Here is a 17,654-nt window from a genome sequence, read left to right as displayed (position 1 = left end):
TAAAATAAGAAAATATGACTTTGCAACATCAAGCAGCGTTAGGCATGGGCCAGTATAAGATTCTGACGGTATGATAAGCTTGAATAAAAATATCATGGTTTAACTGTACTTTTTCCCGTTGAACAAAATATTTTCATTGGAGAAACTTTTACAATATCTTGGAGCAGTAAACATGTCTGGAAAAATCATTCAAATTAATAATTGACAACTGCTGTCTTCATTTGTTTTAAAAATACAGATTTATTTACAATTTAAAACCTCATAATTTGAATACATTTTCTCCTGGAGATACTGTTGTCCTAAAAAACTTAAAATAAAACATTTTTAAAAAGTATATACTGTAGGAACAATACAGCAGAAAATATTGGCGGTTTTAAAACCTTGACTTTTCTCAAACCGAGGTATACCTTGTAAACTGTCCCTTGCCTAAGCAGCATGACATGGTTTTTAGGATCTAAAAATTCATCCTTTAAAAAAAAAAGTCTCAAGCAAAAAGATTTCAATGGCTGCGCCTGCTGGTACATGGAGAATTTGGTCAATACTGACAAACTTTACGCTCAAATGTTTGCATATCATCAGCATGCTGTAATCAATTTCTTAAACAGCAAAAGTCATTTTTAGACTAGTTTTAGACTAGTTTGGCCAGTGTTTGTTTTGTCTCATGTCATTCCACAGCAACATCATATAGTTTAGAATACTGTGCAATGTTTTATAATAATTAATTATTTTAGTGTCCATTTCATTTAGCATATTTAATATTTGGGGCATCCACGTTTTCTGACATACTTTAAACCAGAGTTTCTGCAGGTTTCACCAAATTAAATTTAAGACATTTTTAAGACCATTATGAATGAAATTTTAGACTCATAAAGGGCTAAAGATTTTTTCAAATGGCCCAGATAGAAAGGATTTTATTTTCCCTATCAAAAAATAAATAATAATAATTTTATACATTTAATTATACAATAATAAATGAATAATAAAACATTTAATATTTTAGATATTTCTTAGCAAAAGATCTTAAATATTGTGTAAAAACAAGCAAGCTCTACTTCACTTTTTTCCAACATAAATTTTCTTAAAAAAAAACAAAAAACAATTAACAAGTGCATTACAAGTTTTTAAAAAATTAAAAAAAAAATATGCACAACAGTCTGTCCTCAGCAGTGAATACATGGAGCATGTTTAAACATATGTTATTGTAAGGAAAACAATTAAAGCATTATGATAAATAGAGTTAATGACCTTTTTGAATAAAAAGTTTACTGTTTTATTGAGATGGATTGTTGGTGATTGTATGGGGTTTGACCAGATTGAGCAGCAAAAAATGAACAAAGGAAAATGAAGACTTGTTTAAAAAAGATTTAAGACCTACAATACAACATTTCAGTAAATTTAAGACTTTAAGGCCTAAAATTTTGATTTTGTAATTTACAACCCCGCATAAACCCTGTTTAAACACAATAGCCCTGGTAATTAGTTTTTATAACATTAATTTAGTTCTAACTCAGAGAGAGAGAGAGAGAGAGAGAGAGAGAGAGTTTTAATTTTATTGCCATTTCAGCGTCTATGGCTATGTCATGGCAAAAGGAAAATAGATCAAGTAAAAATATTCTAACAATTAAAAGTTATCAACAGCAATAAATAATGTACAAGGTAAAACATATAAATAATAATGATAATATATAAGATAAAAATCTAAAACAGTTTTTTAAGATTTCCTTTTGATAAAAATTCTCCAACTTTAGATGGATTCACGTTTAAAAATATTTCCTTTAAAGTCTCTCCAGATAAATATTGTTGTCTGATGGGCATTCCACAAGAATATGTTTAACTGTTTGGTTTCTGTTGCAATAAAGGCATTTTGGTGGTTCTTCTCCTTTGAGTAAATGTTCATGTGTGAGTCTCGTGTGTTCTAACTCAGATAAAATCTGTAAGAACTAGTAACAACTACTAGAAACAAGTTTAAACCCATAAAGAAGTTGAGGGGGAAAAAGGGAATTGTGATCAACGTGACATATGCAAATGGAAATACTAAGCCAACACTATCACCGTAATAGCAGATATCTTTTATGAGAATACTGTAGGTCAAATATCGTCAGCTCAGTTAAACTTTAATTTATTATTTTTAATTAATTTTGTATAGCGCCTGTGCTCTCAAGAACTCTTTACAAACAGTAGAACAAGAAAAGCAATAACCTTAAGAAGGTAGAGAAAATGGGAGACTAATAATACATAAAAGAATGACAAAAGACATGAGAACAAGTAACAAAAGAAACTCATTCCTGTCTTTCAATAAGTGCTTATGTGCATTTTGGAGAACTAGGCAGCACACTCAGGGCTACAAGATGGATTTAATTTAGTATTCTTATTATTAAAATATATCTAAATGAGGATCAAATGACTGAGTTGGTCTTTGAGAATGAAAACCAACCTGTTTGTTCCTGCAGATCTTCCTGTTTGACTGTGAATGTTTCTTCAATCTCCACATCTTCACTCTCCTCTTTAATAAACGCCATCTTTATAACAGTGTGGAGATCAGTCGCTTCAGCAGGAGTTTTTCTCTGTGTTCGGACACTTCCTGTTTAAAATGAATAAAACAATGAACAGATACAAAAATAACTTATCTTCAACACTTGCTGCAACAGTTTCTTTATATGAGAGTAATTAAAAAGAAATTAAGTAAAAGAGTGAGTCCGAGCAAGAAACAATGAGCTGATTAAAAGTAGTACTCCGTTTATTATATATAGTGATGTATACTTAGAATGGAGTGATATTACGCTATTGAATCAAGTAAACCTTCATCATTAAGACACTTATTACACACTTTTCTGTTGCTTTATTCAAACAATATAGGTAATATAAACCATAAAGTTAGTTTTATATTTACACACTCGTTCATTTAGAAGTCTCTATATTATTTACCATGTTACTTTGAATATTCCATGCAAGTGTGAATTAAAAACAACTTTAACACTGTTTATTTGACTGTGAACAATGTTGTACTTTGATAGTCATTTGCTGCTAATATGATTTCACTATTTAGAGTTTGCAAATAATTCTTTTAGGAAATTATATTAAGTGGAAGTCAGAATGTGCGAATATAAAACCAACTTTACCTCTATGTAAAATAGTAACGTTGTATAAAGGGTTAAAATATATGTGCATTTAGGAGAACTACGCAGCAAACTCAGGGCTGCAAGATGGATTTAATTTAGTATTCTTATTATAAAAATATTTCAGAATGAGGATCAGATGACTGAGTTGGTCTTTGAGAATGAAAATTAACCTGTTTGTTCCTCCAGATCTTCCTGTTTGACTGTGAATGTTTCTTCAATCTTCACATCTTCACTCTCCTCTTTAATAAACGCCATCTTTATAACAGTGTGGAGATCAGTCGCTTCAGCAGGAGTTTTTCTCTGCGTGTGAACACTTTATTCTGTTTAAAATTATCAAAACAATAAAAATGTTCTGTTTAAAATAAATAAAACAATGAACAGAAACAAAATAACTTCTCTTCAACACTTGCTTCAACTGTTTTTTTTATATAAGAGTTATTAACAAAAATAAATCAGTTAAGTCCGAGCAAGAAACAAAAGCCACAAATGAGCTGATTAAAACCAGTACATCATCTCTTATATGAAGTGATGTATACTTAGAATGGAATAACATGCAGTTTAATAAATTAAATCTTCATTAAAATAATTACACACATCTCTGTTTACTTATTCAAACAATAGCTCTCATTACTGTGAGTAAAATAATTCTTCGTTGTATAAAGGGTCAAAATAATAATGTCAACAGCAGGTACATGATTAAGCATCGGATGAAAACCTGAAACTTTAATCAATCGCTTTATATTTAGGTAAACGTTTTAAAACACAAACCTTTGTCCAGTTAAATCCAGCGCAAGAGTGGCGCAGCCTTATGACGTCATACGTCACGCCAAAATAAAAGTCTTTTATTTTGTTTAGCTTTTTTTGCCACTTACTATTGCATTCATGACTTATTGATATTTATCTCGTTTTCTTCTTTACACTTGCTCTCTCACACACACAGAGACACAGATATTCATTATTTGAAGTTAAAAAAAAACTTTAACACATTTAGGGCAATTTGAAAAACGTTTTTAGGGTCATTAACACAGGGTCATTATATTTGATTTAAGAGATGAATATAAACTTTTTAACAAAACTACTAACTCGTAAAGCAAAAATTAAACCTGACTCCACATAACACAGAGATTTAAAGATTTATAAATGTATAATTGTCTGACCATAATTAATACTTAATTAATATCATTTATGTAGACTTATTTTATTTGAAATTTCTTTTATATTTTTTTCTATCTGCCAAGTGAATAATACCCTGATAAATAATTGACAAATTTATTTTAATGCTAAATCTCAAGCCCTGACATAGTTTTTAAAGTAGATAGCAAAATCCTGAGTGTAATAATACAATTTTTAATATCTTAAAATATGACAATATTTCCAAAATATTTTTTTAGGAAATAACTTACAGATGATGTCAGAGACTTTTTCAGAGTCCAGTCGTGGCTTAGCTGCTTTGCCTCTGAAGGCATTTGAACATTTGCCAGTGTAGCAGTGTGTACCAAGGGTGTTCCTTCCAAACACGGCTACTAGTAGATCTTTTGTGGCCTTTTTGGGGTCAGTGCAATTCACATGGGCAAACTGTTCACATGTGATTGAATTATTGGGGCCAGGTAATTCCAGACAGTTTTGATCAAAGTTCAAAATAAATGTATTTCCCTCAAACATTAGAATGTTGACAATAAACAAACTAATATGTTGTGCATTTTAGTAGACACACTGCAAATTTTAGATAGTAGATTTAACTACCTTGGAGTTAAAATTAACACTCCCTCAGAGTTTATTTGGGAACCACTATAAAAGTGTTAAAAATAACCCTTTTGAAAGTGTTAACATTATCAACACCAAGAGAGTGTTAATTAGCAAACTGTTATTGTGTAAAATATCTGTTAAATTTAGTAAAAATACCAGCAGCTGTGGTTGCCAGAATCTTTCTGTATACATTTACAAAAAATAACCATATTTCATGAACTGATACAATGTTCAGTTTACAAAATCATAGCTTAGTGCACAAAAATGTCATTAGATATATTAATATGTTCATGTGTGATTGCAACTAGCGACCAGATTTTGACTGCATTAGTAACTACAGTTACCTTTAAACAAAAGAAGATGCAGCATAACATCAAATACTTTCAGGTCATCTTGGCATTGAACACAGACGCTACTTTCCTCCACAATGGTGACACAAAAAACGTTTTTCTGTTTTATTTTTCCTTTCTTGATTTTACAGAAAAATACAGGCAGCTGTGGTTGCCAGTAATGTGCAGTTTTTAACATTTTGTATATGTAAATTCAGTTTACAGAATTATTTTTGTTGAAAATACATTCCACAGTCTTTATTTTTTTCTAACATACTTTTCCCCAACTGTTCACTAAAATCATCATCATGTACCACTTCAGCAATTTGCCTGGCATGTTCCTCTTTAGTTTTTAATTGGAATGATCCTGACTGGACCCCCTTTTCCTGGATTTCACACCTCCTGACAATTAAAAATCGACATGTGTGTGTTATCAGTGGAACTCTCCTGTAATCCTGCAAATGGAATGAGCACCTAGATTATCAGATGACAATACACTTCCTTTCACACAATCTACTAACTGTTCACTATATACACCATGTGTTTCCAAGAGTTTTAAAGTCTTGAACAAATGGGTGCAAGACAACCATGCTGTTTTACAATGCTACCCCCTGCAGTGGTGGATTATTGTGGGTGCAGTGGTGGGTTATTTTTCGTTGCAGTGGTGGTTCTTGGAACAGAAAGACGAACAGGACGATGACCAGATGAGGAATCAGGAAGGCTGGAGTACCTGGTCTCACTGTGACAGCTGTGAACTTAAAAAGGTGTATTCAGTAGTTCACTGTAGAACTTCTTAGTCAACTAAAGAGCTTCAAGTCAATTTAATTAATGGCCAAGCTTTACTGGTTTTAGATGAACTGAGAATAAATTTTCTGCTTAAAATAAAGGTGGCTGTTACTCCATCATTCTAAATAATCTTTCTATTTCTAATTATATCATCAAGGATTTTCAATGAATTAAAATCAGTTTAAATGAACAATTCAGTAAGTTGTTTTTACTGTAATTTATTTAATTTACTTTCTGTAATAAAGTTGTTTGGTAAATCTTTTACAATAAATTTTAAATCTTCATCTGTGTTTTGTGAAACTTTGATAAAAATTAAAGTTTAAAATAATAATTTTCTAAATAATTTGCAATACTTTAAACATAAATACATGTACAATGTTAAAAAATAATCTTGCAATGTTATACAAATTATTACTTTGAACTTTCTTTTTAATTATTGTAAGAATCATTGTTAGTGATTTTGTACCAATAACATCAGATCATAGAAAAACAGCAGATCTCCATGCTGAAAATGCAGCTTTGAATCACAAGAATAAAAGACATTTAAAATGACAATTATAAAGAAAACAGTTTGTACTGGCCTCACTAACACTGGCTGCCTGACTGTTCAGTCAGCAACATAAAAGCATAAAGAACCACAGATGCAGTTTGAAGATCTGTCTTTTTTTGGTCCTGATTCTTTTTTGTAAAACAGTGAAAATGAAATAAATCTCTTTGACTCTCTCATATAAATCTTGTGCAGTGTGTTTTATCACATCATAATGTTCTCCTGATGAAATCAGCCATCATGAATGAGCAGCTATACAAACAAAACTATATTCTTTAACAGAAAAAATTGTTACATTTATCAAATCAGTTTACAAAAAATTGTGCTTACAGGGTATTACCCTTGATGGAAATATCTAAACTATTAGCACAACCCTTTAACGCTGTTTATTTCCAAATGAAAGTGAAATTGAAAGCAACACTTTCCGCTACCGATATCAACCAGCAGATGGCGCTAAACACCACAGAAACTCAAGTCCATTTATTATGTGCCACACATATTACCATTTGCCTTGATTCAGTCATACCCAGGCACGTGCACACATAGGGCTCAACCTGTGCAGTGCACAAGCCCTTTTTAGTCTTGGATAGAAAGTGCCCTTCCAAAATGATCAAAAGTGCCCCCGCGACGCGACACACCGTTCGTCCCGCCCTTCAGTAGGCGCACGACAACACTGATCTTGAGTATGGGCGCTCAACCCCCCCTTCCCCGCTTTACAGTACACGCGCGACAACACAGCTGATCAGAACGCGCGCGACAACACAGCTGATCAGAACGTGCGCGACAACACAGCTGATCAGAACGCGCGCGACAACATCACTCTTCAGTACGCAAGCGACAACAAACCCCCCCCCCCCCAATTTAAAAAAAAAAAATTTAACTTTTATGTTTTTTTTTTAGTTTTTTTTAAAATTATTTTAAAAAACAGCTAATTTCAGCTGACAAAATTTTTTAAAGATTTTTGAGGCGGGATCAAAATCGGCGACGTAGCGCAATATGTGCTACATGCCTTCCGAAGGCAAGACAGACCTGCCAGTGCGAAGCTGTGAGATCCTACATTGATGGGTGAGACTGCGTCCACAGACCCACAGCACACAGTATTTAGCTGTTCATGAAGGCTCGTATGTGTTTGTTATCATGATCCACAGTGTTTGATGCATGTTTTTCCCTAAGATCCTGTCAGGGCCAATACAGCAAAGCTGTGTGTGTGCAGCAAGCATTTTTGACGAAAGAGCAGTACGAGAATTGGAGAATGGCGGACATTGTCTTTTATCAGGAGTTTGTTCACATTTAGACACATCGCCGTGCTGTTGTGTTCGCCTAAATCCTCTAGATTACCAACAGGGCTAATGGTTGAAATAGACAGGGCAAGAGACCTGCTGCATTGAGCCTGCATTCAGACCAATGACTGTAAAAAATATGGACGACGCGACAGCCCTTTTTCCCATTGAACGCCTTGAGGGCAAAACGCCTGCTTGATGGGCACAAACTGTCGCAAAAGACTGCTGAAATTGGAGCCAGACATGCGCAGAAGGACTGTCTGATGGAGCCAGAGGAGGAGCCGCGAAAATGAGCTTCCAATCAAACGCTTTATGTAAAATCAACTACGCCCCCCGAACTTCTCAGCATGCGTTTGCTGTCATATCAACACAAATGGATGTAATAACGTTAACAAATATGAGGGTTTTATATATTCAATCGTGCCAGCTCCAGGCCGCAGCGCATAACTTACTCGCGGCGTCGCGGGCTGATTCCGGCTCGCATGCCGCAGCGCCTGCTCGCTCGGCCGCCGCATCTGGCTCGATTGACTCGGACTGGAATCGGGCAGTGAGTCCAGGCATCCGGAGTATGTCCAGCAGAGGTAACATTAGTCAGTCTGAGCTCTAAGAGATAAGTCTCCGGCAGGCGAGAATCTAGCCGGAACTGTGTTTTGCTATCTGGGTGGCTAGGCGTGTATCAGCAAACTAATAAAGCCCGAAAAAAGCCCTGAACTTAGCGAATAAACAGTGTTCCACCAGGATCATGTATGTCAGAAACTATAGTTTACTGCTGAACTCATTTTGTCATGGTAAAATAACACAGAAATCAAATAATAACATTTCAGTCTACCTCAGTCTCCTGCCGAAGCTCAGACGCCGCGCTTTGAGAAACTGTCAATCACAGCTGTCAATCACGATGACACGCCCAGCATTAAATTACTGCTAAAAACAAACTGTTTACAAAAATGAAGATCTGCACCTATTTCAGCACAATAACCAGTGCCTTAATCGACCAGAACTATCTTTCGGGACATTTTATTGCAAGTGTAATATTTTTTTTTATTTGGGCTCAAGTCTCCTTCATTAACACGGAGGAGGCGGGCTTTATGACTTGTACTGCAGCCAGCCCCCAGGGGGCGATCTAACGGCCGAAACCTTCACTCAAACGTAGGCTTGCGGCACACTTGATTCAGACCTATGGTTTAGACAAGGGGATTAAGGGAAAAGTCTTCAATTATAGAGTTTATATGAACATGATTATCTTTATAATGATATAAATTGTGGTTATGTGTATATGAAATTACGAATAACAAATGTAGCAGGGCATTACATTACTGTTTATTTCTTTGCATTTTAACTTTATAAACTATAAAATCACGCATTTCATTCTTTGAGCTAACTGACAACAGTTGTTCACTGCCCTCCTTCTCCCCTGCTGGACACGCCCACTCCTGCCCTTTGCTCGCGGAGCAAAATCGGGAATCGAATGGAAGCCTGGCTCAATAACCCACACAATTCAAAAGAATGGAACCAGTTGTGAGTGTTTGTGATTGTGAGGTATAACCAATAAAGAGAAAATGATCACAATGAAAATTGATAAAGTTAATGAATGTAAAAATGATTGAGAAATAAAATCGACACATGCAAGTGTGAAAACATTACACAGAGTTGTGCAGTTCCCAGAAGTTCCTGATGCCTTTCATGCGAATTCTTTCAAAACAGCCACATCAACACTACAAGAAGTAATGGCTGCATTATTGCTTTTTGCTTCAGCTGATGTGATGGAACTATTTATACATTATACATTTAACAAAACATATTGTTTTACAAAATTATCTCATATATGATTAAGTCATTCCTGGCATCCTGTAATATTTCAGTCAGTCCCCCATATTTTTTTATAGTTGTTGTCGACTAAAATTACATGTTAAAAGCATTTTTCATTGATCTACTTTGTACATTTTAATGAATAAAAAAATACATTAAATGCAGTTTTAGCATAAAAAATATAATATGTCTGTCACAAACCAAGCTATTTGTCATGCCCCCGAGGCACTTCTTTGAAATTGCATGTAGACACAGTGTTTAATTTTTTTTAGTATTACAACTATTTATTTGTGTTATTTACTTGTGATAAATAAAAAATAAAAAATAAGATTTTTTTTTTTATAAAAAACAGGCTACAAAGTTATGTCCCTCAATATAAACTCAACCCTGTCACACCAAGCCAGTACTTTGGCAAGAAGCTTAGAATCTATATTTAAAATAGATATAGGCCTATAAGAGGAGCATTCATCAGCTGGTTTACATTTTTTATGAACCAAGGAAATATTAGCTTCCATCATTGAAGGGGGAAGGACCCCGTTTTCAAATGAGTGAAGAATCATCTCATGTAATGGGCCAGATAAAATACTGACAAACTTTTTTAAAAAACTCTGCACTGAGACCATCAGGACCTGGTGCCTTGTTATTAGGGAAAGATTGAATACAATTCTTAAATTCACTGAGAGTTAATGGAGCGTCTAATATCTTTCTCTGGTCATTTGAAATTTGAGGAAGAGATAGGTTTGTAAAAAAAAGCTTCCATATTAATTTCCGCACTATAATTAAATTGAGATGTGTACAATTGCTCAAAAAAGATTCTAAAACTATTATTAATTTCCTTATTATTATAATTCAAAGAACCATTCAAATCTTTAATACAAGGTATATTTTGAGTAGATGTCCTAACCCGCAAAAGATTAGCCAAATAGCGATTATGTTTATTAGCAAATTCGTACATTCTTTGCTTTACAAAGAACATTGATTTCTCCGCCTTTTTCGTAAGTATCGCTTCCAATGCAGTTTTTGTTATTTGTATGTCACATCTAGGGTTGTAACGGTATGAATTTTTCACGGTATGATAATCGTCTAAAACAATACCACGGTTTGACGGTTTCGCGGTATACGGTATGTTACAAATGTTACAAAATAATAGAACAGTGAAGCAAATTTGACTTTTTCCAAATAATATATTTTCAGTTACTATAAACAACACCACTTACAATGAACAAATAAAAATAAGAAAATAATAAATAATGTGTCAAAGTCCAAATAAAGTCCAAATAAACATGGTGCAAATCCTCAGTAAAAAATAGATATAAATATTTACTATACTATAAATAGTTACATAACGAAACTAGATTCAATATGGAACATCCTTAGGTTTTATGTGCCAGCATGGATATGGTTGTCTATCAATATGGATTTGGATATGGTTGTCTGCAATGCAGACAAACAGCTGCATCTTCATTTGCGTCTTTTGAAAACAGCAAGAGCAGCAGTTCGTCTTTGCTGTGTCACTGTTTTGTCATGTTTCTGTGCTGCTGTGCATGCAAAAGTACTTAGTATGAGAATTATTTCATGCAAAACTTTTTTTTGCGTTTTATTTAGCCGCGCATAAATGTATGCCTATCTCTCATTCCGTGTTGTTCAAAAAGCTTGGTCCACAAACAAAAGCGAAACCTATGCTTATTGGTTGTGATATAGCGAGTTTAAACCAATCTGGGCATGGAGGAGGGACAATGCATCAATGTATCATGTCTGATTTGTCCGGAGACACAGTGACGAGCGTTTCTTTGTCAAATCAGCGTTGTCAAATGTTGATGACGTAACCACACTGATTCTGGAGCCTCTGAAAGTCCGCGAATGTTATGTGATACAGCACTGGAAAGCTGAGATTCTCTTCTTTATGCCAATCTTTGAATTGTATGAATCGGATCAGCGGATCAAAAGTTATTAAACATTTAAGACTTATTAAACTTATTTTTAGCCGCGGGCGGCTGTCTCTGTCTTTAAGGAGACAGAAAACCGTTAAAGGTTAAAACCGTTGATATGCAATTGTTCATGGTATGATAATCGTGCACGTTCAAATCGTGGTAAACCGTCATACCGGTATATTGTTACAACCCTAGTCACATCTTAGTTCATCTGAGGGAGATAAATTATATCTGGCCTGTAGATCATGTAGTTTGAGCTCTAAGTTTCTCTGTTCTCTTCTACTTTTTTCCTAAGCCCAGCTGAATATGATATAATTAAACCTCGAGCATATGCTTTTGCTGTATCCCAAAGTAACCCTGGGGAAACACCCGGAGTTTTGTTTTCTACAAAAAAGTGATTCATCTGTTTTGTTAAAAAAACTTTAAAATTAGGGTCAAAATTTAGGTATGAATTATACCTCCATTGTTTATTAGGGAGTGTCAAGTTACTGAAATTTATGCCTATACAGACAGGTGCATGATCGGATATCAAAATATCCCCAATATTACAATACTCAACTTTACTAACAGAAATTTTGGGGGTAAAGATCAAGTCAATTCTACTACTGGTTTTATAAACGGCTGAATAATATTTAAACTCCTTATCATTAGGGTGTAACACCCTCCAAGTATCAACCAGATCAAGTTCTTTGCAGGTATCCAAAACAGCTTTGGCTCTATTCGACATCTGACCATGATTTTGTGTTGTTTTGTGTGTTATCTACTACTGAGGAGAAAAAAACAATTAAAATCAACTGCTATAACTGTGTTGTCACAAAGCCAATCCGCAAATTTTGAAAAAACCTTAGAAATAAAATCTGTGGTCTGAATAGGTGGAAAATATATATTTAAAACTGAAATGTCTTGCCCATAAAGAGAGCCTCTTAACATAATATATCTTCCCAATTTGTTTGAGACCGTTTTAACTTCAAGTAAGGGTAAACATTTATTAATTAGGATGGCAACACCTCTGCTTTTGGTAGTAAAAGAAGAGCTAAACACCTGTCCGTCCCAGTCACGTTTTAACTTAGCGTGCTCAGCAGACGATAAATAGGTTTCTTGTAGAAGGGCTATATGGACCTGTTCTTTCTTTAGAAAGCTAAGAATTTTCTTTCTCTTAATAGGATTGTGTATCCCTCTCACATTCCAACTACAAATTTTTAACGTTGAGTTACTAGACATTACAGTGAGAGTAAAAAGTATTTGATCCTTTGCTGCTTTTGTTGGTTTGCCCACTAATAAAGACCTGATCATTCTGTACTTTTAATGGTAGATGTATTCTAACATGGAGAGACAGAATATAAAAAAGAAAATCCAGAAAATAACTTTAAGGAATATATATTAATTGATTTGTATTTCATTGAGGGAAATAAGTATTTGATCCCCTAGTATGCATTAGGAGTTCTGGCTTTCACAGACCAGTTAGACACTCCCAATCAACTTGTTACCTGAATTGAAGACACCTGTTCTAACTAAACACCTGTGTGAAAGACACGTGTTCACAGAATCAGACAATCAGACCAAAGACCAAAGAACTCTCTCAGGACCTCAGAGACAGGATTGTTGACCTGCACAAATCTGGAAATCTGGGTATTAAAGTAACAACAACCATTGGTGCAATTGTGAGAAAATTTAAGAAGTATAACCTGACCATCAATAGACCTCGGTCTGGTGCTCCACAAAAGATTTCACCTCGTGGGGTGGCAATGATCATGAGAACTGTGAGAAATCGGCTGCAACCACACAGCAGGAGTTAGTGAATGACCTCAAGGCAGCTGGGACCACAGTCACCAGGAAAACAATTGCCTACACTTTGCGCCGCAATGGATTAAAATCCTGCAGTGCCCGAAAGGTACCCCTGCTTAAGAAGGCACATGTGAAGGCCCGCCTAAAGTATGCCAATGATAACCTCAAAGATGTACAAAGTGATTGGGAGAAGGTTCTGTGGTCAGATGAGACCAAAATTGAACTATTTGGCCTAAACTCTACTCGTCATGTGTGGAGGAAGAAAAATGCTGCCTATGACCCCAGGAACACTGTACCCACCGTCAAGCATGGAGGTGGAAGCATTATGTTTTGGGGTTGTTTCTCTGCCAAGGGCACAGGGCTACTTCACCGCATCAGTGGGAAGATGGATGGAGCCATGTACTGTGCAGTCCTGGGGGACAACCTCCTCCCCTCTGCCAGGAAGTTGAAAATGGGCCGTGGTTGGGTCTTCCAACATGACAACGACCCGAAGCATACAGCAAAGGCAACAAAGGAGTGGCTCAAGAAGAACCACATTAAGGTCATGGAGTGGCCCAGCCAGTCTCCGGACCTCAATCCAATTGAAAATCTATGGAGGGAGCTGAAGGTCCGAGTTGCCAAGCGACAGCCCACCAACCTTAATGATTTAGAGAGGATCTGCAAAGAAGAGTGGGCCAAAATTCCCCCTGATATGTGTGCTAACCTTGTGGTTAAGTACAACAAACGTCTGTCCGCTGTGCTTGCAAACAAAGGCTGTGCCACCAAGTATTAGGTGCTTTTGGCTAGAGGGATCAAATACTTATTTCCCTCAATTAAATACAAATGAATTAAAATATTTTCTTTAAAGTTATTTTCTGGATTTTCTTTTTGATATTCTGTCTCTCCATGTTAGAACACATCTACCATTAAAAGTACAGAATGATTATGTCTTTATTAGTGGGCAAACCAACAAAATAAGCAAGGGATCAAATACTTTTTACTCTCACTGTATGTGTCAAAAAATAAAATACAAAAGGAGCCACAAAATGAGAGAAAAAGCAGGGAAAAAAAGAAGAAAAAAAACAAGAAAAAAATGCAGGGGTAAAATCGTTCTTTTCACAATTTTAGAAGAATCAAGTAAAAACTATGTACATCAAAAAAATTGGAACAAAAAAAGAGCTATTAACAAAACGAAAAGGAGTCAGACTTTGGTCTGTTACGCCCATTTTGGGCGTCAGCTAGCTTCCCTCTAGTTATAGAGAAGGTGCAGGACCAGCACACGAAAAACAAGCAAAAAAATAAATTAAAAAAAAAACCTTTCTAAGGCTTCGATAAGCTACCTTTAGGTAACAGAAAAACTTCCGGACTGCAGCTCAGTCAAATATTGCGACATAAATGGCAATGAAAAAGTAATCACATATGGATCTGTCAGTATTAAAGAAACCATACTAAATTTTCGATAATAAATTGTTATAATAAAATGTAGACCTCAAACGAAATGTCCGATCTCAACAGCTAAACCCTCTAAAACCATACTGGGATGGGGAAAGGATGCTCAGTCAGTAGCAGTGCGGTCAGGTGAGCCGCTCTGTAGTGGGGCAGACGCCAGAAATGCTGTGACATCCTTTGGGTCCTTGAAAGACCTCTCCTGACCGTTCACCTTGACCCTGAGAACTGCTGGATACAACATGGCAAAGGCAATACCCTTCTCTTTAAGCTGCTGTTTAACATGGTAGAATTCCTGCCTTTTCCTCATTACCAACACAGAAAAGTCCTCAAATATCATAATTGAAGCACCGTTGTAGGACAGCGTGCACGTTTGTCTCGCCGCTTGCATGATCCGAAATTTATACTGAAAGTTGTGAAACTTTACGATAACTGCTCGGGGTCGCTGGCCAGGCGGTGGGCGGCGAGTGAGGGCGCGGGGACATCGATCCAGTTTAACATGCTCACCTTTGAAACTGACCTGTAGCAGCTCTGGTAACCAGGATTTGAAAAAAGAGATCGGATTACTGCCCTCGCATCCCTCTGGAAGACCGACGACCCGCACATTGCATCTTCTGTTTTTGTTCTCCAGATGGTCTATTTTTATACAGCACGGCACCAGTTTTTCCGCGAGATCAGTAAGTTTCGCACCATAGGTGGTCATCGCATCCTCGGAGTCTGATACGCGGCATTCTACCTCAGTAATTTGCGTGTCCAAAGTCCCAATTTTTGAGGAACATTCCTCAAGTTTCTTAAGAACAGGGTCGATTTTCTTTTCAAACTAGCTTTTGACACCTTTAAGCACCTCTGTTGATATTCTTTCTACCAAGCTGTTTCAGCTACGGCTCAGCAACGAGTACGCCTGGTCCGCCATGATCGTTGATTGACTGTCCTCCTGAGGCGATTTAATCTCCGTCGATTTAGAGGTTTTTGCCGACAGATTCAACTTCTTCTGGGTAGTGGGCATGATCGTATGTCCATTCACAAGGTCTTAAAGTATGTGCCGTTATATGTCTTATTTTATATACTAAAAATATACCACTGAGCTGCGGAGACCAAATGTTGAGCTGCTACTCCGCCATTACCGTCACGTGACTCCGAAAAAAGATTCTGTCATCTTGATGAACGAGACTCAAAGATCCAAGTAAGTAAAATGATACGAACTTTCCATCACTACTTTCCAGTGTGAAACGTCTGGTGCAGTTTTAATTTTAGAGCTGTAATAAAAGTCTTCTCACACTCAAAGCACAAATACTCTTTCACACCAGTGTGGATCTTAATGTGTTCATTAGGGTTTACTGATTGGTTGATACTCTTCCCAAACAGAGTGCATGTGAATGGTTTATCTACAGTGTGGGTCATCATGTGTTTATTAAGGTCTGAGGAGTTGCTGAAACTCATCCCACACCGAAGCTGTGGGTTTCTCTCCGTTGTGGCTTATCGTGTGTAGATAAAGGAGTGATGGTTGTCTGAAACTCTTTCCACACTGAGTGCATGTGAATGGTTTCTCTCCAGTGTGGATCCTCATGTGTTGATTAAGGTGTGATGAGCGGCCGAAACTCTTCCCACACTGAGTGCATGTGAATAGTTTCTCTCCAGTGTGGATCCTCATGTGTTGATTAAGATATGATGAGCGGCCGAAAATCTTCCCACACTGAGTGCATGTGAATGGTTTCTCTCCAGTGTGGATCCTCATGTGTTGATTAAGGTATGACGAGCGGCCGAAACTCTTTTCACACTGAGTGCATGTGAATGGTTTCTCTCCAGTGTGAATCCTAATGTGTTTATTAAGGGATGATGAGCAGCTAAAACTCTTCCCACACTGAGTGCATGTGAATGGTTTCTCTTCAGTGTGGATCCTCATGTGGTGATTAAGTTCTGATGAGCGGCTGAAACTCTTCCAACACTGAGTGCATGTGAATGGTTTCTCTCCGGTGTGGATCTTCATGTGTTCATTAAGGTATGATGATTGCCTGAAACTCTTCCCACACTGATTGCATGTGAATGGTTTCTCTCCAGTGTGAATCATCATGTGTTGATTAAGCAATGATAACCAGATGAAACTCTTCCCACACTGAGTGCATGTGAATGGTTTCTCTCCAGTGTGGATCATCATGTGGTCATTAAGGTGTGATGATTGGCTGAAACTCTTCCCACACTGAGTGCATGTGAATGGTTTCTTTCCGGTGTGGATTATCATGTGAATCTTAAGATTGCCATTTCCTCCAAAACTCTTCCCACACTGAGTGCAGGTGAAACGATTCTTGTCTCTCCTTTTCAAAATACCATCAGTCTGTAAATGAGTTTTGTCCTCAATTTTAACATGTTGTTCCTCCTCTTTACTCCCCTCACTCTCTTCAATTAGGTCTGAAAAAAAAAAAAGTTTTCATTAAGTCTAAAAAACTCTCATCAAAAGCTGAAAAGTGAAAAGACACTGGAAACATTGGCTACACACATTGTATTTCTGATGCACATTAAATGTGAAATAAATCAGATCATATTGTGTTTGGTCCATTAACACGTACACGTTTAAGCAGATTCTATTCAATTCATCTTTATTTATCTAGTGCTTTTACAATGTAAACTGTCAAAGCCGCTTAACATAGAACTTATAATAAATTGAAACGGTGTCAGTCCAGTTTTTAGAGTTTCTTACATAATACATCATAAAAGAAATTTTGGTCACATTGATAAGACACAGATTCGAAAGGTGTAAATGGTGTGACGACCGCGGTATTCTAGTTTGGATGTGGAAGATCCTGATTAGGTGCCATGGTTACTCCCCAATTGGTTCAAAGCATATAAATGCGAGAGTGAGCTAGCTTCTGTAGGATAGTGTGGCTACTGGCCGTCCTTGCATC

At 36.4% G+C, this 17,654-nt stretch overlaps 1 protein-coding gene and 1 long non-coding RNA gene across 2 annotated transcripts in view; one reads left to right on the top strand and one right to left on the bottom strand.

Moving 5' to 3' along the window:
* Positions 1–17,654, top strand: part of LOC148680292 (uncharacterized) — a 790,608-nt gene that overhangs the window by 482,990 nt on the left and 289,964 nt on the right. The gene's annotated exons all lie outside the window — the stretch shown is intronic.
* The window catches only part of LOC108183930 (uncharacterized), a 34,940-nt gene that overhangs the window by 7,356 nt on the left and 9,930 nt on the right, over positions 1–17,654 (bottom strand). Inside the window, exons 4-7 of the mRNA XM_087249128.2 lie at positions 8,971–17,160; positions 3,888–7,917; positions 3,290–3,439; positions 2,435–2,581 (exon numbers count right to left, since the gene is read on the bottom strand). Of these exons, the coding sequence (XP_087105254.1) occupies positions 16,166–17,160 (995 nt within the window). The 3' untranslated portion in view covers positions 2,435–2,581; positions 3,290–3,439; positions 3,888–7,917; positions 8,971–16,165. The remainder of the gene's footprint in view (positions 1–2,434; positions 2,582–3,289; positions 3,440–3,887; positions 7,918–8,970; positions 17,161–17,654) is intronic.

The sequence above is a fragment of the Danio rerio genome, chromosome 4 (genome assembly GCF_052040795.2).
Source record: "Danio rerio strain M-AB ecotype USA chromosome 4, GRCz13ab, whole genome shotgun sequence".
Classification (NCBI taxonomy): domain Eukaryota; kingdom Metazoa; phylum Chordata; class Actinopteri; order Cypriniformes; family Danionidae; genus Danio; species Danio rerio.
Note: the sequence above shows the minus strand (reverse complement) of the source record. Positions and strands in the feature narration are given on the sequence as shown.